General features: G+C 39.3%; 2 protein-coding genes across 4 annotated transcripts in view; one reads left to right on the top strand and one right to left on the bottom strand.

The window, feature by feature from the left end:
- The window catches only part of LOC124795619 (histone-lysine N-trimethyltransferase SMYD5), a 76,224-nt gene that overhangs the window by 32,540 nt on the left and 17,307 nt on the right, over nt 1-26,377 (top strand). For all 3 annotated transcript variants that reach the window (XM_047259701.1, XM_047259709.1, XM_047259694.1), the window contains exons 5-8: nt 101-213; nt 15,572-15,680; nt 17,362-17,490; nt 24,314-24,491. In XM_047259701.1, coding sequence (XP_047115657.1) covers nt 101-213; nt 15,572-15,680; nt 17,362-17,490; nt 24,314-24,491 — 529 coding nt within the window. The remainder of the gene's footprint in view (nt 1-100; nt 214-15,571; nt 15,681-17,361; nt 17,491-24,313; nt 24,492-26,377) is intronic.
- LOC124795643 (WD repeat-containing protein 5) overlaps nt 17,789-26,377 on the bottom strand; it is a 34,729-nt gene continuing 26,140 nt past the window's right edge. The window contains exon 2 of the transcript XR_007016724.1: nt 17,789-18,019. The gene's annotated coding sequence lies outside the window, so the exon portion shown is untranslated. The remainder of the gene's footprint in view (nt 18,020-26,377) is intronic.

Raw genomic sequence — 26,377 nt, 5'->3', positions numbered from 1 at the left:
TGTTAGCTTTGCATATTTAATACTGTTGGGAAAGTACATCAGCTGTTTGTTTGGTGTTTTTTAATACTTGTGAAACTCATTTTTGGACCATTTGTTGCAGATGAAATATTGTAGCACTGCATGCAAAGAACAAGCTTGGGAGCAATACCACCAGATTTTATGCTTTGTTCCTGGATCATCAAATCCTTTGGATGTTATGAATGAAACATGGAAGTAAGTAAATGGTTAATGGTGCATTAGTTTCAATGAAAGTTCTGATTTATATTCTTCTCATACCATTTTCTTTTCTTGCCTCTCTAGAAAAGTACTTATATTCTATTTATTTTGTCTCTGCATTACCACAAAACACAGTTTCTAATCACTTCTTTATAGTAATTCAAATGTTTCAGATGATGAATAGATGAGATGAGATTTGTTATCTAACTTGGTCTGAAAGTTTGTGGCAACAGAGCAAGACAGCAACCTAAATTTTAAACATTTAGTTTGGTTTCAGTGAGAGTAAAGTAATAGAATTATTGGTGCTGTGTAAGTTTTAGCAGACACAATCTTCTGTTTCTTGTCTGGTGATATTGTGGCATATACATTAATTGTCTGCAAAACATATGTTGGAAATTTTCATATGTTGGGATTCAGGCATCAACGACCAGTATCAGGTAATTTGTGGTTAATTTTGAATAAAATTTAATTTTTTCATCAACTTAAATAGAACCTTCCACAATCGAAAGCTACAGAAGTTTCAGTACAACTGCTTTGTGAACAGGTTGATATCCTGTTGCACCACAGAGGTGCTTCCCTCAGTAGAAAGAACCTGCTTGGTTTGCCAGTTTCAGTACTGCCTAAAATCAGTAGCTTCTCTACTCCAGCTGAACATCCCACTGGTTACCATTGATGTCGCATCACTGTTTACCTCTGTCCCCCATGTACAGTGCCTGATCAGTGCTAAGCACAAAATTTCCATGGGAAATCCAAAGAAATCATTCTTTATCTTTTTATTAAATTTTCACTAATAATTGTAGTAAACTCACGAAGAACAAAACTCTGAGAAGATTAGAGGGTTTCAGTATAATGGTTCCTCCCTTAGCAACATGTTGCCTAGAGGTATAGAGAGGGTGAAGGCTTTCTACATTTCTGGTGAGACAGCCATTAGTATGGAAAGTCTCTTAGGGTTTGCTACCAGGTACTAAAATCAACTTGATTAAATATTTCAGCAATCTAACTTTTCACCACCTTCAGGAGAATGCTACTTCTGCTGCTGAGTCCCACTGAACTGGAACATCAGTTCTCAGCAGGACTCAGCAGCAGAAGCAGCGTTCTCCTGAAGATGGTGAACAGTTGGATCACTGAAATATTGAATCAAGTTGATTTTAGTACCTGGCAGCAAACCTGAAGAGACTTTCAAGAGATTGCACCAAGCAAGCCTAAGGAGTCACAGTCATTAGTCTGGTTTAGGTTGACAGTGACATCTTTGTTGTGTGATCTCTTCATGAACTTGACATAATTAATCTTATCAAAAGGAAAATTCACTTGAGACAACTATAAAATTATGAGCCAACATTGCCTTCTGGAGATGAAATTTCAGTACTACTGACACACAAGTATGAGAGTACGTACAATATCCTAGCTCCTGGAACTAGTAGTTCCTTCTTCAGGGAAAGAGAAGGGTTATTGGTGGAAGAATAAAACAGAGGATAGGTCACTTGGATGGGTCGCTCTCATTCTGGCGTCTGAAAGACCTGCCATCCTTTTTACGAGAGTGGTTTGAAAAGTTCTCAGAATGGAATAGAAAAAGAGTACTTACGTCACTGAAACTTTTTTATTTTTCAATGTAGTCTCCTTGTAGGTTAATGCACTTGGTCCAGTGATGTTCCAGTGCCTTGATCTCATCTAGAAAATGAGTTTTCTCCAGGCCTGCAAAATAGTTGTCAACTGTGGCTACCAATTCTTCGTTTGAAGTGAATCTTCATCCACCAAGAAAAATTTTCAGTTTTGGGAAGAGATGGAAGTCTGATGGAGCCATATCAGGTGAATAAGGTGGGCGTGGCAGCAATTCATACCTTAGTTCATGCAATTTTGCCATGGCAACAGCACATGTGTACGGGCGTGCATTGTCTTGGATGATGAATTTCTTCTTTGCTAAACATGGCCTTTTTTCGTGTATATTTTGTTGCGATTTGACCAGGAGGTTAGCATAGTATTCTCCAGTAATTGTTTGCCCAGTGGGGAGATAATCTACAAACAGAATCCCCTTTGCATCCCAGAACACTGATGCCATGACCTTTCCTGTCAAAGGAATTGTCTTTGCTTTCTTTGGTGGTGGAGAATCAGCATGTTTCCACTGCTCTGACTGTTGTTTTGTCTCTGGGGTATAGTAGTGCACACAAGTTTCAACTGTGGTCACAAACCAGTGCAAAAAACCTTGTTCGTTTCTCCTAAAATGGGTCAAACATTGTTCCAATATGTCCATTCTCGTGCATTTTTGATCCAGCGTCAAGAGTCGCGGCACCCATCTTGCAGATAATTTTTTCATTTCTAATTCTTCAGTTAAAATGTGATATGCCCTTTCAGATGGCATCTGACAAGTGCAAGCAATTTCATGCACTTTCGATTGACGATCCTCCATGACCATTTTGTGAACTTTTGCAATGATTTCTGGAATAGTGACACATCTTGGCCGACCACTGCAAGGGTCATCATCTAATCTCTCCCGACCAAATTTAAATTCATTTGTCCACTTGGGAACAGTTTAATGTAAAGGAGCAGAGTCCCCCAGTGTATTCTGGAAATTGGCATGATGTCCCTTGTTTTCATACTTTTCTTTATAAAGTACTTGATCACTGCTGGAATCTCAATTTTTTTTCCACCTTCGCAAATAACTACACGAGAACAACAACAGAGCCACGTCACCACCACAGCTTTCTTCCAAGAGCACTGACATGGCCTGTGTTTACACGCAACAGTCCTATGAAAATCATGTGAACAACTCGTGTTAGCGCTGACCTCTCATTGTGATTCCGTGAACTTTTCAAACCACCCTCGTATCCTTTCACAACTTTATTATGAGACTTAAGTTTAGACTGTAATTACAGGCAAACCAATAGACCTTTCACAATATGACTTATACCAATATTTTTCTTGTTTTATTTTGCACTAGGCTGTATGGAGCGATTTGGTTGTTAGATAAGTATATATTTTCGTTATAGATTGTAGTAAGGGTTGTCTGACTTTGGGGTATTCACTATGAACTGTTCAATGTAAAACTATATACCTTGAAATATATTTGCTCAATCTTAATGAAATTTTAATATGTTTTAGGCACATATACTGGTAGTGAAAATCTCAAGTCTCAGAATTTTTCAGCCACCCATAAAAAAGATTTTATGATTTTTCCAAAACAACTTTTTTCAGCCCAGGATTTAACATATAACACAAAGTGAGGGTTTGTTTCGAGGGTCTCTTTTGTGATTATAAGAACATGCAGGTATGGTGATATGGATTTGGTAAAGAATAATACAGAAGAGTGGTTGTGTGCGATTAGCAGCATACACAGCTGTGAAATTGAGTGCAGCATTGCTGTGTGCCCTCACCTTCCTCCAGACGGTTGGGAAACAGGATGCTATTGTTATTATCTGGAATGCTGTGTTTATTATCCGATTGTCTCCATCGTACAATGATACCTTCGAGGTCACTGCTGTCAGCAGATGAACTTGCAATAGCAGAAAATGCTGCTTATTTCTCTCGAATTGAGGGTGTAAAAGTTGGTGACAATGTGTTTCTTTGTATCAGAAAGTGGCACCCTGTCATGGAATATAATTTTTGTCGATGAAGTCAAAAGAGAATAATGAATATGTCACCCAGGTCAAGAAAGAAACAATGTCTCTGTCCAGGGCATCCGAAAATCCAACTCAACATTTTACTTTATGCAACAATGTCTTTGTCCAGGGCATCCGAAAATCCAGCTCAACATTTTACTTTATGCACAGTTTGAAGAACTATTCATAATTTTTCATGGTTAAAGTATTCCTCATCAGTTAAAAACCTCCACCTGAAACTGATAGAAAATGTGGCAAATTTTCCCAATATTTTAATCTCTGCCCTTCTGTAGGTGTTTAAAAACTTGAGATTATGTTTCAAAAAACTTAACAGAAAACCACTGCTAATGAAGGCTGTGATGGCTGCTGCATGCCAAAATACCTTATTTAGAAGAATGAGAGCTACAAACATAGGGCTACAAGATGTTTACAGAACAGACCTGGTGTGGACAGAATCACACAATGATGTATGTGTGGCAAGAAAATGTGCTTGAATCTTTAGAAAACAGTTTTGGCAACTATAATCAATACCGAGGATACAGTCAACAAATTTATGAATGGTGCAGAGGGTTCAAAACACCATCTGCAGCTTGGAAATACATCATAATTTTACACATCAGAAATAAAGAAGGAACCACGACCAAATTAACTTGGCTCAGGTTAGTTGTTTTTATAGATCAAGTGCTATGCCATACAATAGTCGATCAGTTGAGCATGTCATGACTGAAAGGTGATATCATATCTTGGATAGCACCAAAGAATAAGTCACTGCACCTGGAGTTGACTGTTTTGGAAAATTCTCTAAGGCAGAGGTGATACTCCCAGTCAGAATTTTTAAACAACTCTCTATATAAAATCCGCCTCTCACTGTACAGTCACAGTGGTTGTAAATTCTTACAACCACAAAAGAGACCTTCAAAATAAACCCACACTTTCTGTTACATGTTTATTGTGGGTTGAGAAAAAGTTACTTTAGAAAAATCATAAGAACTTTTTTATGGGTGACTGAAAAGTTCTTTAACTTGAGATTTCCACTACCAATATACTGTATGTGCCTATAGCATATTAAGATTTTATTACCATCAAACAAATACATTTCAAGCTGTATTGTTTTAAAATGAACAGTTCCTAGCAAAGACGCTCAAAACCGGACAATACATACTACAATCTAAAATAAAAAAATATGTATTGAACATTAAAACCACAAAGCTCCATTAGCCTAATGCAGAATAAAACTAGAAAAATATTGGTATAACTCTTTCGTGAAGGCCTATTCATTTGCTTGCAATTGAAGCCTAAACTCAAGTTTCCATAATAAAAAAAGTCCGACATTATTGATTACTGCTCGACCACCAGATCAGATTTAAAAGAAGGCACTGAAACAATTAAGAGGTGAGCTGCTAGATTTGTTACTAGTAGGTTTGATCAACACGCAAGTATTATAGAGATGCTTCAGGAACTCAAATGGGAATTCCTGGGGAAAAGGGCCTTCCTTCTCGAGGAATACTGTTGAGAAAATTTAGAACCGGCATCTGAATCTGACTATAGGACAATTCTACTGTTGCCAATGTTCATTTCCCATAAAGACCATGGAGATAAGAGAAGTTAGGGCTTGCATGGAGGTATATACACCATTGTCCTTAATTTTACAAATGTCACTCATTACTGATCAGTTACTATACAATCTGTTTGTCATGTAGGGGGTTGATCCATTATGATGCTGAAACACTGACTGAATAGACATACAGTCTTAAATGTTTTTGCGTCTTAATGAACACAAGTGCAAATAAATAACTGCGTGAGCCATTAATACCACATCCAATCTGAATGACACCCTACTAAAAATAGGAAAGAAGTATTATTGCACTAGACATCCTGTACTATAATTTGGTAATGAGGAGATGCTAGACCACAGGTATAATTTCCTTCAGTTATGTACTGAAACTTCTTGAAAATCCCTTCCCTCACCTTCCAGGTTGACTTATTACCAGTCATATAATCATTAAAAAGCAGTGTGTGTGAGGGCCTATGGCACTCTTGAACATTGTCACCCCACAAAGTTCTTAGTCACATGAATGTCCCTATTGAAAAGTCTGTATTGTGCAACCTGCCAATACCAAATCCTAATGCCTCACAGCTGTTTAATGCGTCTACCACATAAATAGAAAAAGGAATTCCAAGTTTGAGGATATATCATTTCAGTGGTCATTAATTCAATGTCACTTTTGGCTTTCATAGACATAGATACACTAAACACAGTGTTGTCTGCTAGCATAAGTTGGTTGGGCTCAGTGAGCAAATTCAGTACTGGTTGATGTCATTTTATTTCTATTAATTCTACAATTCCCATCAGCACCTTGTGTGTGTTTCTCGCTCCACTTAAATCAATAGTTTGAATGCTTCTGAACTCAGCAAGTAGTTGCTACAGTAACTATCGAACACTCTCACAGCTCCCAAAATCCTCCAGGTTTCAATGTAGGGTACTTCCACTTCCTCACTCCTAAAAAAGAAATGATAGTAATGTCCTGTCCCTGATTTAATCTGAATCAGATGACAGTCTCGGATCTGACAACGCTGAGAAGGAAAACCAGCCACTTTCTTTTTAAAGAAATAATCTCTTTGTTTGACTAAATGATTTAAAGAACCTTGTAAAACCTAAATCTGGATGTTGACAGCAATTTTATTCCCAATTCTCTCAAATGTAAGTTAAGTTTCGTATCCAGTTTATCACCTTGCTTAATTTTTCTTGCACTTTTGTTTTTTCTACTCTCTTCCGTAGCATTTTTTCCTGTCATTTTGTATTTACATGCTACTTTCTTTCAGTCAGTAAACATTTACCTCTTTTCTTTCTTTTCTCGTCTTATACTCTCTTTTCCATCTTTTTCTGCCATTTGTCCGCTTTTTGTTTCCATTTGTAACCTATGTTTTTTAACTGGTTATTAATGACAGTTCATTACTAATGTTGGAGGTATTGCATTGTAGCCTTTCTTGCACCTTCTCTCTCTCTCTCTCTCTCTCTCTCTCTCTCTCCCTCCCTCCCTCCCTCCCTCCCTCCCTCCCTCCCCCCTCCCCCTCCCCTCCCCTTCCTATGCCCCGTCTCTTTCTCTCAATTCAGTGGGTGGAGTATTTTCCTGCCCTCCAGTACTTGTACAGTTCTTTCTCTCCCTATTTCTTCTCTCACCCTTTATCTTCATGACATAACCTAATAAAACATGTTCTGCATAATAAAAATTCAATCAGTTTTTAATTCAAGTGTATGCAAGCCCAGTTTCTTTTACTTCTGCTTGGGTGACTGGTAAGCACGCATTCTTCTTCACATTAAAATTTGGATAGTATAGCCACTCCTACAAATTTTACACCTCTTTTAGTAATGGAACAAGTGTTAATTGAAGTAAGCTAAAGTACTTCCTGTTACAAATGGTATATTAAAAATGTACGCTGAACTGAAACTTGAACCAGGACCCTCGACTTGTGCAGTGAATGCCGTTACAGAGTAAGCTATCCGCAGAGGACTGTGATGTATCTTCACAACTTCAGTTCATTCAGTAACTCTCATAACTTCAAAACTTCTCAAAGCTCTTCTGCATACCTTTCTGAACTAACACCCATGGAAGGAGGGAGGGGGCAAAAAGAATCATACAGAAATTTGCTTAGCCAAACCTTTCTTCCAGAAGTGTTAGTCGATTAAGGTATGCGTAAGAGCTTTTGTGAAATTTGGAGAGAGGGGTGGTACTGTCATGGTCACCAACATTGCTGTATTATTGGGGGTGAAAGTGTTGATTAGATGCTGCTTCTGGTGAACATCTTGTTGTGTAAGTGAAATTAATTACATGAAACTGATCTGGCTGAATAATTTATGCCTCATACGGGCAATGCAGATTTCTTTTCCTACTTGCAGATGTTCATGTCCTGTAATTTTGCTGATAGTGATCATGTCATGTAAGGGATTAAGTAACTCATCCCTACCACCATTACACAAAATAAGATATATTTGTCATTGAAAACCAAGTAGCTGAAGTTTATTATGGACTTTAGCAAAGAGTACATTGTTGGACAACCAAAACCATGTTGAGTATTTTAAGTTAACACCTAGCAGTGGACAGGGTACACTCCAAAATTAAATGAAACAGTGCAAATGAGAATGCATGTATGCACTAACACATGCACATGTATTGCAAGGGAGATTAATGGTGGGATGGCTCACTTCATGGAGGCAGGTCTCATGTCAATGCATTGGCAGCAATGGAGAGAGATCATGGACAGCCACATTGCTCAGTTAAGGACTGCAAAAAGCTGGGAGAGAAGAATGGCATGCTGGCAGATTTATAGACTTTCCTTTCAAGGGTTTCTGCTGAGTCAGCCTGCTCCAAGCTCCAAATACCAATACAAGTTGGGGGTGACCTGAAAGAACCACTCCCAACTCTAACCAGCCCAGGCCAATGGTAGGCATCTCCCACAGGTGGCAAAATGTGGCTGTATAGTGCCAAAGGCAGCGGAGGGGTTTCATGTTTGAGGCAATTGGTGCCATATTTATGGGACTGTACAATATTCAACTTCCTAATGGCCAAAGTTGGTGCCCTTTTTAAAAGCCAAAGTCTTTCGTGAGTTGACTAGCTGCTCTGGCAGTTTGCAATTAATATATTTCATTGGCTGATTAATTTTGATATTTGTGCTTTAACTTTCAAAAGAGAGGGTGGCAGCTTCTCTTTCACAGCTGCTTTAGAAATGAAGTATTACAAGACATACTGATGAATAAAACTGTAAAGACAGATCCATGACTCATACTGGTGTACCACACTTGATTTTCTATCTTTGCCTTTCCCAGGCAGTGCTCTGAGTCTCCGATTGGCACACCACTTTAACCTGTCAGGAAGTTTCACAGCAGTGCTCACTCCGTGTCTCTCCCCCCTCCTAAAGCCATGCAGAATATTTTTTTTCCAGCTCAGACCAAGGCACTAAAGCTTTATGAATTACCTAATATATAGAAGCAGGGTATGCCAGTAAGGTCATACACTACATAAATGAGACAGGTATTAAGCTTTTATAAACTGCTTTGAAGCACCTTTAGTTATCTTTTTGATAGTGTGACGAGTTGTAACATAGTTCTATTATTTATAAAAGACTTGATGCAAGTCATCACTGATGTACTCCTTCAGAATATTGGCAGTCTTGTTATGCCACTTTCTGGTAATTACCTATTTCATATTAAACCTACTAACAACAAAAAAGTGTTATCGCGGGAATTTAGTTAAATATAGTTAATTTTTTTCTTGAAAGAGGACATGATTCAGCAGCCTGTTGACCTACAGTTTGTTATTCAGACAACTAAACATCCACTCTAGGATACAGGTTACAGAATAGAGTGGAAAATAAACAACATGCCTTCTTTGACATCGTAATAATGAGGAATATACAATGCATGGGGCTAACAAAAGAGCTAAATATATAGGTTAGAAGTTTTGAAGATGAGAGGCAGCTCTTCAGCTAGATTGTAAGAAATGAAAAGGTTATAGTGCAAGTCAAATCTGGGTGTGCCAACTGAGCCTTCACTGCACAAGGCATTTTTCCCTACATTTGTTGTGAACAGACAAAATTGGTTGTATTTTGATAAATAAAACTATTAATCATATATAGTTGATGTTCCTGAGACATATTGATACTCATTTTCATCTATGATAGTAATGTAGACCAAAGCAATGGATTAAAATTTGTAGAAACACCGAGATTTGAACCTGGGTCTCCTGCTTACTAGGCAGATGTAAGCACACTACTGCGGCTAACACTGCTGCACAGATTACATCTCCCACCGTGATGCAAATTACAACTCATGTCTCAGTCCATTGCTGCTGCATAGTAAGCAAGGGACCTGGGTTCGAATTTGAGTGATAGTACAAATTTTAATTCACTGCTTTGGCCTACATTATTATCGTAGATAAATAAAACATTATCTAGAAACAGCATGATGTTGACTAAAAAATTAACAATCTTTATTTGTAGTGTTGGGTTTCACTTACCATGTGCTTGCAGAAAATCGCTTTTTACATCACGAAGTAATAAGTTACCATTATGATTCTGAAATACAGGGCATTGCAGAAACCTAAATCATGCATTAAGTATTTGTGATAATGTGTTCTATTTTTAATAATATGGAAGTTCTGGCTAAAGTTAACATACCTTGTTTATTTGGAGAGAATACAGTCAGCATTTAGAACTGACTGCTAGAAAGTCTAAATATAGAGCTCTGCAAATGAAAGTAGATGATCTATCTAAACAAGTCAAAGTCCCACAAATGACTCCACGTGCATGTCACAACGATGACACTCTTTCAGTAGAAACAAGCATTTGCCCACAAAGGAGATTATCTGCTGGTATCATAGAAAATTTGGAGCTGCATCTTGACAGCATCAACCAACCTGCTGAAGCAGATTTCTTCACAGCTTGCAGCCTCTTCCCATATCTTCACCACAGACTCCTGCTTAACTCTGTAACACAGTTGTTTACTCACGGACTCCTGCACTCTGCCAACCATGCTGAAAACAAAGTGATCACTATTGATTAATCATATGATGACTTGCTTTGTCAACTTCCTGAAGTCAGTTGTCCATTGTCTACTCAAACACTGGTAAAACTCTCAACAGAAAATCACACTGTCGCCATGCCAGAACCACCAGTTCATGCCCTACCTCATTGTCTGTCCCCAAAGGGCTCTCTGTTATGTTAATACCTGGAATCAGTCCCCCTTTAGGTAGCTGGGCCTCGCCACTCCATATTACATCTAAGAAGAGCAACGGGCTCAACGCCAGTATGATACTTGATCATTAACCTGTGCGACCTATTGAAATTTTGCTGTACATATTCAAAGCAAGTCAATTTTCTCCCTAATCAACCTCATCTGTTCTTTCTATTGTATATGAATTGCAGCAGATGATATACTCAAAACCACTGTTTGCACTCCCATTTGGACTGTACAAATTTCTTCAAATGGCATTTGTACTGTACAATGCTGCTGAGGCTTTCCAATGCTTCATGGACTGGCTTTCCATGCTTCATAGATGAGATGACTAGAGGCCGAGTTCTGTTAGTTCCCCATTAATGGCTTGTTTCTAATGATGTCCAGTGTGCCAGGGTATCTAGCTCACCTATAGGAACTGTCCATTCAACTGTGAGAACATGGCTTAGTAATTATCCCATCAAAATGTGTCTTTGGGGCAATGGAAGTGAAAACTTGTATGAAATCCATCCATCTCAAGACTGAGTGGAAGCTTTTTCTCAGTTCTGATTGCCGCAACAGTAGATGAATTACTCCATTTCTTGCATGCGTACTACATACATACATACGTATCGGTGATCACAGGCCCTGAAGATGTGCCGACCTTACTTTGTTCCTCCATAGATGGTGATCTTGTGCACTTTGGATTCATTTCTCATGGACACCCAACTGCTGATAGTACATATGCAGTTCATCCTCCCACTGCTTCTTCAGTCTTCCTATTGGATGAGTTCTATCAAGTTTTCCCATAAGCACAGCTTTAGCATGCCACATTCCTGGTCTCCTGTCAATGTGCCATGTCAGGCTTATTCTCTCCATTTTCTTTTTCTGCATGAGGTCCAGTTGCTTTATTATGTCGTACAGTTCCTGGTTCTTCCTACATCTCATTGTGTTCTCTTCGTGGATTGGTCCAAAGATCTTTCTCATGATTTTCCATTCAAAGATCACAGGTTCTCTTCATCTTTTTTCATGGTACCATTTCTTGGGATTGACAATTCTGTATGAACATTTTATGCACAATCAAGCATTGTTGGCAATAAACTTCAACAAATTCCTAATATGTTCAAATAAACCTGGAGACTCACTGCAGTTGACTGATTTAAAGAAACCATCCTTCTCCAGAGTAAAGGCTGGGTTTGTAGAGGCTGTTGTATCAGCTCACCCTCTTCCTGATACGCCTGTCTTTTATGATGGATGCATCATGAACTCCCACTGGAGTCATATTGCAATGTGCACAACATTAACATTCAGTAAAAAAATTATCATGAACACAAAAAAATTGGTTAGCTTACAGCCACAAGCCCTATGTGAACTACCCTTCAATCAAAATGATTAATGGAAAATCTCATATAAAGATGTGAAACAAATACTAAGAAAGAGATAGAGGGGCTGGCCAGTACTTACCTCAGCTCAGTACGGCCGATAGATACACAAAAAACAGAACCAAAAATTTACGTTCCTAGCTTTCGGAACAAATGTTCCTTCATCAGGGAGGAGAGAGGGGAAAGAAAGGGAAGAAGGGAAAATGGATTCAGTTACTCACAACCCAGGTTATGAAGCAACAGGGAAAGGAAAACAGGGAGGGTAGCAAGGATGGAGGCATGGTTGTCAGAGGGAAGCCAAAGATATTCTACTGTAAGTACTGTGCCAGCTTCAAACCAAAGAGGATGCATACAGAAGTAAAGAGGTATATAGTATAAAGATAAACACAATTATGTAGGATGAAAAGATGCGTGAAAGGCTAAAGAGGAAAGGGAAAGAGGAGAAGACTGAAGAGTAAATGGGAGTGAGGTTGTTTAACGTAGGTTCAGCCCAGGGGGATGGCGGGATGAAAGGATGTGTTGGAGTGCAAGTTCCCATCTCCGCAGTTCAGAGGGACTGGTGTTGGGTGGGACAAGCCAAATGGCACATACAGTGTAGCAGGTTCCTAGGTCCCTAGAATTATGCTGGAGGGCATGCTCCGCTACTGGGTATTGGACATCTCCTAGGCGGACAGCTCGTCTGTGTCCGTTCATGCACTCAGCCAGTTTAGTTGTTGTCCTACCAATGTAAAAGGCTGTGCAGTGCAGGCATGTCAGCTGATAAATGACATGTGTAGTTTCACACGTGGCCCTGCCTTGAATTGTGTATGTTTTACCAGTAGCGGGGCTGGAGTAGGTGGTTGTGGGGGGATGCATGGGGCAGGTTTTGCAGCGGGGTCAGTTACAGGGGTAGGAACCACTGGGTAGAGAAGGTAGTCTGGGAATATTGTAGGGTTTAACAAGGATGTTATGGAGGTTAGGGGGGCGACGAAAGGCAACTCTGGGTGGTGTGGGGAAAATTTTGTCAAGGGATGATCTCATTTCAGGGGTTGACTTGAGAAAGTCATATCCCTGGCGGAGTAATTTGTTGATGTATTCGAGGCCAGGATAATATTGGGTGACAAGGGGGATGCTTCTGTGTGGTCTGGGGGTAGGAACATTGTTGTTGGACGGGGAGGAATGTATTGCTCGGGAGATCTGTTTGTGGACAAGGTCTGCAGGATAGTTGCGGGAGAGGAAAGCACTGGTCAGGTTATTGGTGTAATTGTTGAGGGATTCGTCACTGGAGCAGATACGTTTGCCACGAATACCTAGGCTGTAGGGAAGGGAGCGTTTGATGTGGAATGGATGGCAGCTATCAAAGTGAAGGTACTGTTGTTTGTTTGTGGATTTGATATGGACAGAGGTGTGGATGTGAGCTTCAACAAGATGTAGGTCAACATCCAGGAAGGTGGCTTGGGTTTTGGAGAAGGACCAGGTGAAATTCAGATTCGAAAAGGAGTTGAGGTTATGGAGGAAATTAAGGAGTGTTTCTTCACCATGAGTCCAAACCACAAAGATGTCATCTATAAACCTATACCAGGCCAGGGGAAGGAGCTGTTGGGTCTTCAGGTAAGCCTCCTCCATGCAGCCCATGAAGAGGTTGGCACAGGACAGAGCCATCCTGGTTCCCATGGCCGTTCCCCTGATTTGTTTGTAGGTCTGGCCTTCAAAAGAGAAGTAATTATGGGTGAGGATGAAGTTGGTAAGTGTGATAAGGAACGAGGTTTTTGGAAGATCTTCGGGTGGGTGTTGGGAGAGGTAGTGCTCAAGGGCAGAGAGACCATGGGTATGTGGGATGTTTGTGTAAAGGGATGTAGCATCTATGGAGACAAGAAAGGTTTTAGGTGGGAGAGGAGTGGGAATGGATTTGAGGTGTTCTAGGAAGTGGTTTGTGTCTTTGATGTAGGATGGGAGTCTGCGGGTGGTAGGTTGGAGGTGTTGGTCTACCAGAGCTGAGATACGTTCCATTGGGGCTTTGAAGCCTGCTACAATGGGACAGCCAGGATGGTTCTATTTGTGGATCTTGGGTAAGAGGTGGAAGTTAGGGGTACGTGGCTCAGGTGGAGTGAGTAAGTCTATGGAAGCCTTTGTGAGGCCTTGTGAGGGAGCTTGGATTATTAGGATTTTCTGCAGCTCAGTCTGGATGGAGGGAATGGGATCCTGGGTAACAGCTTTGTAGGTTGAGGTGTCGGAGAGTTGATGCAGTCCTTCTGCCACATACTCCACACGGTCAAGTACCACAGTTGTGGAGCCTTTATCCGCTGGAAGGATGACAATAGAGCGGTCTGTTTTCAGCTCCTTAATGGCACGGGATTCAGCTGGGGTGATGTTGGGGGTTGTCGGGATGTTCTTCAAGAAGGACTGGGAGGCAACACTGGATGTGAGGAATTCCTGAAATGTCTGCAAGGGATGGTTTTGGGGGAGGGGAGGAGGATCCTTTTGAGAAGGTGGTCGGAACTGTTCTAGACAGGATTCAACACTGGGTCTAGTATTTGGGGGCTGTGTTTGGGTAGTGAAGTGATATTTCCAGTTGAGGTTCCGGGTGAATGAGAGGAGATCTTTAACCAGGGCAGTGTGGTTGAATTTAGGCGTAGGGCTAAAGGTTAAGCCTTTTGGTAGATCAGATGTCTCTGGAGGAGAGAGGGATCTGGATGAGAGGTTTAGAACTGAGAGAGTAACTCTGTCATAGGCAGATATTTTGCTTCTGTTCAAAGGCCTGTCATAAATGTTGCCCCTCAACATAATTGATTTATTAACAGTGAAAAATATTTGTGAGTGCTAATATGATCAGTAACATGAAACACATTAGTAAACAAGTTTCCGAAATGTGAACTACATGATGAGACCACATTTCAGTAATACAGTGGCGAAGGTGCAGCCACTATATGACATATTATTAATGTGTGCAACATAAGTGTTTCAAAGTAAACTCTCAGACAATAATCATTTTCTAAGTAAAGTAAAGGAAAAATTTTGTTAATAATACTACTATATCTCCAGTTTTGACAAAGAGGAAACAAATTTGAACCCAGCTGAGGTACTGTAAAACAGAGGGTGCCTTATGATTTTTTCATATTCCACTGCTTTTCTCAACAAACGATAATGTTGTCTCACTTCATAAGACTTTATTGTGAAAGATGTGGATATAATGTGCCAAATACCCTGGTAGGGAACATCATCAAATACCTTGCAGAAAACAGATCTTTACTCGAGTACTTCTAAATAAACTGCATAGACTTCAGGAAATAGCAGCTATACAAAAGTGAAATTTTATTTTCTCAAGATGATAAAATAATTGGAGAAGATCATCCTACATACTTGGAAGTGTGTTATACTATTTGTGTGGAGAAAGATACATTTAGAGAAAGTAAGTTTTAGGCACCATCCTAAAAAAAGGGGACACGAGATGAGTAGCATCTTGCACGATGCCTGTTGGTTTTTGAGGATGTATGTTGTAAATGTCTCTGCACACAAAATGAGGTGAAATTGTCAAATAATGGAGAATAACAATGTGCCATTTAGAATCTTTGTTAACAATCCATACTATTTGTGTACAGAACAAGCTGATATAATAACCTGATTTTTAAATATGCATGTTATTAAAACCCATGTGATAATTATTTGTTTTAATGAGTATTTATCTTCTTCAGGCAGTATCACTATCCTCCAGAGACAGCATCTATAATGCTTCTTGCTCAAATGGTGGCTACTGTGCGTCAAGCAAAGGATAAGGAAGGTGCTCTAAATCTCTTCTTGCAGGTGAGATCTCTTTAAAAATGTTTACAATCTGTGAAATTTGTCAGAAGTGGCAGTTGTGCAGTGGTAAAAGCAGTATAGTGTGTATGTAATTATACATCAACTCTGATGTATGTTGCATAGAAACAAGTAACAGAAAACAGTATTCACTCTAGCTTTCAAGCTCTTGCCCTTTATCTGCTAAAAGTGCACACATTCGCACACACTGCCACACAGACACCCAAATGCATACTCTTGCGGTAAAACTGATAATTGATAATCGATTGCTGAGAGCAGTTGTCCAGGCAGAAGGAGTTGGGGAGGGTTAGGGGAGGATGTGTGAAGCAAGGAGGGGGGGGGGGGGGGGGGATAGCTGGATAATGTGAGGCAGATCTGTAGACAGATGACTCAACAACTGCACAACAAAGTGAAAAGAGTACAGATAGTAGAACATGTAAGAGATATCGAGAGAAGGAGGGGAGAAAGAAGAGGAAGGTGGAAATTAAGAAGGAGACAGGGAGGGGAAAGAGAGAGAGAGAGAGAGAGAGAGAGAGAGAGAGAGAGAGAGATAACCATCTGGCCATCACATGAATGGCCACTGCCAAACTGTGGCAAACAGCAGACTTGACCATCCATTTGCTGAAAATGTTGTATACCACAACACATACAATTTCAACAGTTGCTTTACTATATTGACCATTTGGTTACTCATTTCCAGCACCTTTCTCTGTACTAAGTAGGTGGGAATCCTCTCCAGCATATCCTGCACTCTCACAATCCCCCTGGTTTAAACACTAACCTGTTTCCTACTGCCTCATCTCCCCCCCCCCTCCTCTCTCTCTCTCTCTCTCTCTCTCTCTCTCTCTCTCTCTCTCTCTCTCTCTGTGTGTGTGTGTGTGTGTGTGTGTGTGTGTGTGTGTGTGTGTGTGTGTTTTAGAAAAAATAGCAAAGGCTCAAAGCTAGTGTGAGTATTGCTTTCTGTTATGTTTTTCTACGTGCCACAAATCAATCCGCTGTAGGTGAGTGGTTGTCTTTCCCTTATTTTACATGTTGCTCTATTGAGGAGTTTCTACTATTGTTATAGAGGGAATTGGTGACACAATACTGGATTGCATTCTCAGTTGCAAGCAGAGGTTTCTGTAGGACTCCCTAGGACCCTGAATTAGTTTTTATTTTGTCAAACTACTGTAGGTGGGTGCAGGAAAGATCTAAGAAACCACAGCAGACATGCCTAGTCTTTCTATTATTTAGTATTCATTGTGAATGGGGTATATAGTAAAATATGTAGCCTCTTTTGTCATAAATGAGACTATATTACCAAATTTTCCCAGAATTCTCTCAACACTCATTAATCAACTGTTATATAAAGTCATATCTTAATTTCATACAAGAATGTAGCAACAGACAAGAATTACTTGCAAAACTTTCAGTGATTTCAATGTGGAAGTTTGCCAGATCTGTGGTAAAATAAAAACATATGTCCCATCAAAGTATCAAACACTTGCTTCATGAGAAACATAAACCTCAGTTATGATGAAGGAATAAAACATACACAAATCAGTTTGTTGTCAGTAATTGTTTAAATTGTCTTTTTGACATTGCTAAAATGAGACCTTGAATAATGATTAACTTGTAGTGTCTGCAGTCAAAGAAACATACATTTTATACTTTTTTAGCTTAATTATATATCAATATTTATTTTCAGTTTTGCCATCGCACAGTGAATGATGAAGAGGAAATTGCTCACAAGTTACTTGGTGATGAGTATAAAGAGCAACTGGAAACCTTGCGAGGGATGTTCACTGAAGCTTTGTATGATCCGTGTTGTGAGCAGGTGTGTATCTTGTAAATTGGTGTTATGCATGTAAAACTTAGCCCTGACATTTAATGCAATATTGAGTCTGTTGATGGGCCCTTGCGCCTGTCTCTCACTGATATGTACTGCTACAATATTTTGCTTGGGATGTTATTGCCAATCAGTTGGAGGTATCCTTTGCTCCAGTTTGTTAATGCTTTCCACTCCTAGTTATGCTGTCAAGAGTGTTCTCCTCTGCGGATATTTATTTTGGCTGAGAAATAGAGTTACTGATCACCTGTAAAGAACGGGTAGTTTTAAATAAGAAAGGCACAAATATGAGCTCATCCTAATATTTTATTGTTTGCTATGGGGTACATACAGTAATAACTGTTTTTGTCCAGTTTTGTTTATAATTACTTCCCATGTGTTACTTCTTGAAGCAGGATGAAGTTGACCTTACATGACTCACAGTGGAAGCTGCTAACCACCAATCCACTTTGTTATAATTTGCTCCTTTTTCTTGAATTTCTGTTCATATCATTGCTTACATGCTTCCTCTTCCTTCCTATCAAATGAAAAAAGATTGTAGCTGTTTGTAATGACAACTTCAGTAAACCAGAAAAACTATTTTTTCATGATCTTATGAACTCAGTTTAAATCCTTTCACAAACCTTGTTTGCTTTTCAAACTGAACTGGCTGTTTCCTTTCACAATCAGTGATCAACTGTGTTGAGAACAATAGAGTGTACATAGCACTGTCATGAACATTTTGGATGGAAAGATAGACATGCCATTTACACATTAGACTTATTTGCGCACAGTTCATATTGCTTAAGTTTCTTCTTTTTCAAATCAGTTAGAAAATCTTTCGTCTGTGGCATAATTGTTGCTGCCTATGTCTTTTTGTTTTATGCAGTTCCCTAAACTGAGAGATTGTATGGAACCAGCCAGTGTAGATGTAAAAGCCTGAATCACCAGTGCAAGCTTGCAGAGTTTGTGCCAAATGAATTCGTATTAGAGACATAAATGCAAATCAGGACAAATTTTCATCTTACCATAATATAGAATATGAGAAAATGCCAGCTGTTTTATGAATCAGAGGCTTCTTTAACTTTAACCAAAACCTATAAATGAAATCTTCTGTGCTCATATCGGTAGCCACATTCTATGTGATGCAAAAATTCTTTATATATATTATCAATATATTCACTAACAATCTTCACTTTGCTGCATCTTGTGCATACGTTACCTTGGGATTTGACTGGTGAGAACAAATACAGCCTCTAGAATGTTTGGAAAAATCAGAAATGAGAGAGAACGCCCTCAAAGAATGGGGATTCTGTCTAACCAATCATTGGTAGAATAGCCATCCTAATTTCATCTTTGAATTTAGTCAGATTCTGTGTTACACCTAGAAATGCTTTAATCTCATGGCTCACATTGTTATGAGTACCATATTGTATATTTTGATAGTGAACTCGCCTTCTGTTTCTGAAAAAAAAGAGATTATCCAGTACTGGCTTGCTGGGCCTATCGTAGCTTCATCAGAGAATTCCATTGGCCATCACTTTTCAGAGTTCCTGCAGGACCTTCACATCTCCTATAGTGATCCCAGAGCACAGGCACTGTACTGCCACTCTACAGTCTGTTACCTCAACTATTGCCTGTCTCCCATGAAGTGGACAGGGAGTAAATGGATGAGAAATGATCACCAGGAGGATAAATTAAAGAGAATGGAGAAAAGACCAAGAGGAAGACCAAGGACATGTAGCTGAAATAGAGATGGACTGCTTGCAAAAGGAAGGAGAAGACTGGATCAAGCTGGAGACAGAGAGATGGTGAGAAGATAGAAAACCAGTGAGAAGCTTATGTTCCAAACAGACCTGGCCAGCAGCTGGAAACTGTAGATGATGATGACGATGATAGTAGTGAAGTCACCTTCTGATTTTTTTCTGCCTTGTACACATTTGTTGCAGTCACAATTTCACAAATAAAGCAAGAATGGAAAAGAACTGTGGATTCCAGTTGTCAGACTGTCACCATCATGATAAAGCTACCAGCTATATGCAATAGACAGTACATTATTTTTACTTTGTTCAGCTGCAGCAACTTCAGAGTCACTGGGACTCTTTTATCACTGCATAGAGGAAGGAATTCTTGTTACTACTTTTCATCAGTAAACTCTCCTTCATTCCCTGTATACTCCAGGAGCCACTCCAAAGTACCATTCTAATTTATACTCCTTCTGCTTGCCATCTTCACACAAGTAAAAACTGTGTGAAAAGGGCACGATCTCTTGGACAGTTGTAAGTATGTACCTTTTCTAAACAGAGCTGACTACTTGTTGTATCCATTGTTCACTCAATACTATGTAATTGGATAGATAAAAAAATTTACTCAACAAGCAAGCGGTGGAAGATTATGCACATAAAAGAAAGTTACACTTATGTGAGCTTTTGGAGCCAGTGGCTCCTTCTTCCAGCAGAAGGGGAAGGAAGAGGGGTGAAGGAAAAGGACTGGAGAGGTTTAGGAAAATAGGTTGATTTCGGAAAAGTCACCCAGAACCACGGATCATGGGAGACTTAGCAGACGGGATGAGATGGAAAGACTGATTGTTGGGGGCTGCACCGTACGAGATTTGAAAACCTGAGAGTTAAAAAGTGGAAGACAGGATAATATGCAAGACAGAGATTACTGCTGAAACACTGTGCATGAATTAATAAGACTCAAAAGTTAAGTTCATTGTGCTTAACAAAGGTGGGAGGGGATGGTGAAAAATAGACAGGTCAGAAAATGAAAGATGAAGAAGCTAAAATGGAGTAGTTACTGTGAAGAAATGCAGAGAGTCAAAAATTAATGTAAATTAAGGTGAGGTGGGTTAGTTTTCTACATCTTTCATTTTCTGACCTGTCTTTTTTTGCTGTCCCCTTCCCACATCTGTTATGTGCAATGCACTTAACTTTTGACTCGTGTTAATTTGTGCACGATGTTTTGACAGTAATGTCTTTCTTGCATATTACATCATCTTCTACCTTAAAAGTTCAGAGGTTTCCAAATCGTGTCTGGAGCCTTCTCCCCAACAATCAATCTTTCCTCCTTATCCCGTCCGGTAAGTCTCCCCTGCCCCACAGTTCTGAGTGACTTTTCTGAAATCTACCCCTTTGGTAAATCTCTCCAGTCCTTTTCCTTCACCCCTATTCCTTCCCCTTCTGCTGGAAGAAGGAGCCACTGGCTCCAAAAGCTTTCATAAGTGTAACCTACGTGCATGTCCTGCTGTCGCTTGGTGAGTAGATTTTTTATCTGTTCTGTCAGTACTGTGTGATCAAATGTGTTGAACTGCCTGGGTGAAAAAGGAACAAATAGAGCATGTTGGATATTAACAGGTATTGGAGCCACAGTGGAAAATCATTATTTTAGGTGATATCCAACACTGGAGTGGAAACAGCTAATGTTTCTTAACTGTTTCAGTTTGTGTATTTAATGCCTTCCAGGGGCAATGAAAATTTTATTTTCAATAATTCACATAATTTTGACCAAATTTAGAGTTCTTATATACTCTGATCATACTGTTACGTTAAAAGTTTAACACAATAAGGCTAATATTACACTTAGAAACTGTTTGTTTGTCTTCAGGCAGCATAACTGATGGAACGCAAATGGCCAGATTTTATTCATCTCACATTTGAGGGTGAGAGCACTTGGCAACTTCCAGCAAATTTTGCACACAATCTCAAACCTTTATGAAACTTTTTCTCACTGACACTGCTCAGAAAGTGATGAAAGAAGTAAATTTACCCCTTACTATATTTTTGCTGTTCATGCAGTAAAACTTCAGCATCAGATATACAGCAGTTTATTATTTCTTTACTACCAATTTTAGGTGTGACATAGTCTGCAAACAGTGTCCTCAATACCACTGAATGTCGCTGCAAAATTATAGCATTCTATGATATATCGTTCAGGAGAGATTATGTCGTAAACATTGAGGTGTGTAAAAAAATTAGCTTTCGCTTAAAATAGAGTGAAAATTACCCAGAATATATTCATCCAGTGTTTCATATTGAGAACATTTAGCCACTTTCAGCAAACTTCAAGAATAATTTCAGACCCTTTGTGAGCTTTTTCTCACATATTAACTCATACGTAAAGTAATAAGACATTTGAGGCTGTCTTGTACATGGGAGTTTGATTCTTTAGGACAGGCATGGGCATTCTTTGGTGACCTGCGGGCCTGATTAATATACTTACTTAACTTGCAGGCCGGCTCGTCCCTTTATGCACTCCTAGTGCATAAAGTCAAAACTATAGCGCCCATGATGCTAATGTTAATGGCGCAACACACTGACATGAATGGTGTCCCTTCTGTGACATGCCACCAAACAAACTGTTGCCTCAAAACACACCTTTTTGAGAGTACATTCCTTCAAATGTTTACATTCATGTGTGCATTGTAAATCTTGTTTCTTTACTTACAATATTTCATTGAGATTTGATAGGTCACCATTTTAATAGATTCTAATACACTATAAGACAAAAGAAAGATGCACCACAAAGGAGCTATGCAAAGTGGCAACAAATTGTTATTTATAAACATATCAACGGAAAATGCAAAATTCTGTACTTTGTTGGCTGATGGATGAATGCGTGATGCTAAAGTGCAGTTTTAGCGCATAGCAGCTAAGGATAGTAAACAGTGGACATATTGATATCAGGGCATAAAGTCTTTGCTAATTTCATTTCATATACACAGTTGGACAGTAACTGCACCTTGCAAATAGACACATGAGCAATATACCCAGACGTCAGGATTTGAGAGGGACGTGATGTAATTGGGGTCAAAGAAGCTGGTTGGAGTAACTGGCAATTCGCTCAACATTTGAACAGGATAAATGCCTCTATTCTACAGTTTTGGCAGGAATGTGTGAACCATAGCCGAACACAACATCAAGAAGGAAGCCATCAACCTACAGAGACAACACAGTACGAGGACTGAGGAGTTGTCATAGAGGCACTCAGAGCCACGGATTTGTCATTACCACTGATTGGATGTGCAACTTGTGCTTCAGTGACCACAAGGTCCCTTAATAGGTGGTTCACAGAAAGGGGGGCTAAGCTCATAGCACCCCTTGTGCCATCTACCATTTGCCACTGTACGCCAACAAGCCCATTTGCCAGTGTTGGACACATTCAGCCTGGAATATCATTGACAGTTGTCTTCAGTGATGAGTCCCATTTTGAACTGAGTTCCAGTGACTAGCGAACACATCTGGAGATGTCCCATACAGCAGTGGGATACGGACCTGACTGTCAGTTGTAGTTCAAGCACCCTTACAGCACAGTAGTTCATCAATGTATTCTATGCCCCTTTTTCTTGCCCTTCATGGCAAGCCATCCTGGGCTTACATTTCAGCAAGATAATGCAGACAGTGAGAGATTCTACTGTTTGTCTTCAGACTTGCCAAATCCTATTTTGGCCAGTAAGGTCACCAGATTTCTCCTCAAATGAGACCTGTGGAGGATTATGGGCAGCAGGGCCCTCCAGCCAGCTCGGGATTTTAATGATCTAATGTGCCCATTGGACAGAAGTTGGCACAGTGTCCCTCAAGAGGATTTGCAACAACTCTATTGATCAGAGCCAAGCCAAGTTTGCATAGGGGCGAAAAGTGAACCAATGTGTTACTGACTTGCTCAGTTTGTGAAGTTGATTCTCTTGAATAAATCACCTAATTTTTCTGAAACTGTAATCATTTGTTTGTCTGTACTTGTACATCACACCTACTGATTTCCATCCTGTTTGGATAATTCTTCATGGTGCGTCTTTTTTCCCATTAGAGTGTACAAAACTTCACTCATTTCTTACACAACTACATTTCGTATGATTGTTGTTGTCAAAATTATATTTGTTAATGGGCGTACATCACTGGGCACTCCCCATTGTTGTGGATTCATTCCATTAGAAAAACTTATGAAAACTAGTCTAATGGCTGGAAAATGTGGAAAAACATTTTATATGTAAGTTTGTTGAATGCAAATTCGTGTTTCCAAGCCTCAAACAGCTAAAATTCACCTTTGAAGTAGTTAGGTTGTGCTATAGGCAATCAGTAAATTAATAACAGAAAAGATAGTCTACACAGAAACTAGAGGTATGAGTAAAAATGTGGAGGGAAAGGGTTAGGGAACTATTTTTACAGATCTGTAAGCTGGAAACTAGAAATTTATTTGTTACTACTTGTTGGGATTGCTTTACTACTTGTTTTGGTTGCTTGATTTGCCAATGAGTAATTGGGTATTCCTCTGCAGCCTCAAATAATATTCAGATGCACTTTTGATTATTTTATTTTTAAATCTAAAAGTCCAGAAGAGAATAACAACAATACGGAAAGGATAGATTGTTACTCCCCACAAAGAAGAGACATCAAGTCACAGACAGGCACAATGAAAAAGAATGCAGCTGTGCAGCTGGGCCTTAGCACCTGGAGGCAGTTGCTCTGTGTGTGTGTGTGTGTGTGTGTGTGTGTGTGTGTTTTTCTGAAGAATGACTTGCCTGAAAGCTGAAATATTTCTAGTATTCTTTTCCATTGTGCCTATCTGCAACTCAATGCCTCCTCTGTATGGTGACTAGCGGCCAGAACTTTCCGTATTGTACATGTGTGTAAAACTTGATTTCAATGTTTAAAATTGAAAATCCATGAGTAAACCTCTTTCTCCTTCAAAGTACATGGTAATGTATGCAGTGTCATTATGAAGAATATTAACTAAATAACAGTTGTTCCTTTCCTTGTATGTTTCATATTTACACAGATGTCATTAAGAACAAAAATTAAATACTGAAATCAGTTCGTCTTTTCATGCACCACAGTGGTTTACACCAGAAGGCTTTCGATCATTGTTTGCACTTGTGGGGACAAACAGCCAGGGAGTTGGTACAAGTCCTCTTACTGAATGGGTTAAGAATACTGGCATGCTGGATATTTCTGAAGAAGAAAGGGACAACCTTGATACTTTCATTGATGAACTCTATACAAATCTTGATGATGGTAAGCATTTTTAATTTTAATAATTTTAGAACACAGCTCAGTATTATAATTGGGTAATTTCTTTCAAGATTTCTTATTAAGATATTGCTTAGTGCCATAATTATTGATGCTCTATAATTTCACTTCTCTAGTATACCTTTTGATTGTTGTGGTAGTGAAAGTGATCCTTTCAGAACTTGGTTTTTATTGCCTGCACTACATCATATTTATTAGCCTGCAGCACTTCAAATTTATTAGTGCTGTGTTTTATTGGCTAAGGGAGACCCCAAATATGCTTGTGTTTACAGGCCTGCTCATATAAGAAATCAAAACTATGATACTATGCTGTGCCAGGATAGGTGAGAAACATTAAGGCTTTGAAAACAACAACAAACTGCCAGATTTAACATTACACATTAACTTGAGGTAGTAAAAAATCTTATAGACCATGTAAGTTTTTGTAATATCAATTATAATTATAATGAATTTTTGCAATGATTAGAAATTACAGTTACCAATATGCCTATGGGCACAAATACACTTTTCCATTCCTTAGAACCACTTGCAAAAGATGTTACTCTCCCCTTTCTTAAGGATGCATTCACTAGGGCAGTCGAAAAAATCACATTCTCTGCAGTGTTTACAATGAGGATGTGTGTGCTAGGCCACACCATCCAAGCCAACCAGCAAATAATGTTGCCTGTATTGTCGAGGAGGCAGGGAGTGACCATATCTTTTGCTGTGGGTGTTGCAAACCCAAAATCTTTTATGTTAGTTTTTTTCCTTTTCTTTCTCTTCATCAAGGAGCATGCAAGATACAATAGAGTCATCACTCCCACTCATTTCTTCTCTGTCGCACAGAACTGTAGCAGAAGATGAAAAAGAACATGATGTTTCAAACTGTGCATTGAGAAAATATGACATATGGACTTTCTTGTGGCACTATTGATGCTATTAAATAACTGCTGTTCTCTCAAACTGTGAGTTGTATGGAGTGCACTAGTAGACACTTACATTCAGAGAACCCCATTCAAAACAGTGATGCAGGTTGCTACATTTTTATACAATATAAATGGTGCCATTATATGTTTCCTTTGTTCTTAAGACAACAAGAAGCCACGGAATACAAGGTCAAGTAATGAAGTGAATGAACCAGCACTCTCACATTTCCCATTCACAAAATATTGACAGTTCATTGGTATGTGATGTGGTGTGTTGTCACAACTCAAAATGAAATGACTTATACTTGGTTTCAGTTACTTTAAATTCCAAGAAAGAATTACAATAGGCGTATTGGGTTTTACAAAGCGTTCAGTGGTTACTAAGCATTTACTGTCAAGAGGAAGCGATGACCAGTCTTAATGAAGAATAAAGTGAGCTTTCATTGAAGCAGCAACAAAAAAATGTATTGTCATTTGTTTTCGGTTTCATAGTTGTATTATTACATCTTGCCACCAGCCATTGTATCCTGTGTTTCCTTACTGTATGCCCCATTCGATTTTTCAAGCATGAATCAACAGCAATCCACTTGCACAGCTTCCTTACTCTGTCAGTGAATGCAATATCCGCAGGCACATTACTTTATAATATCTAAATTGTCATGCAAAATGGTGCTGCAATCGATTCAAGAATTGTTCTATTCAGTTCCTACAAATGTGACATAAATTTTCTTTCGGTACTAGTACTTTTGGTATGGTGGTGGAAGATTGAGGAAAGGGGAGAGTTTCAAGTACCTAGGAAGCCTGATACAGAAAGATGGAAAAAACGACAGAGAAATAAACAAGCAGGGGAGAAAAGAAGGAGCATTTCAGAGAGCATCAGAAGCCTGATATGGAGCAAGGATGTACCCCAAATCAGTAAAAAGGTTATATACCGGTCATACTATGTCCAGATCCTGACAAATGCAT

This window comes from Schistocerca piceifrons, chromosome 1 (assembly GCF_021461385.2).
Source record: "Schistocerca piceifrons isolate TAMUIC-IGC-003096 chromosome 1, iqSchPice1.1, whole genome shotgun sequence".
Lineage (NCBI taxonomy): Eukaryota > Metazoa > Arthropoda > Insecta > Orthoptera > Acrididae > Schistocerca > Schistocerca piceifrons.
The sequence above is the reverse complement of the archived record's forward strand: the minus strand, read 5'-3'. Positions and strand labels throughout refer to the sequence as shown.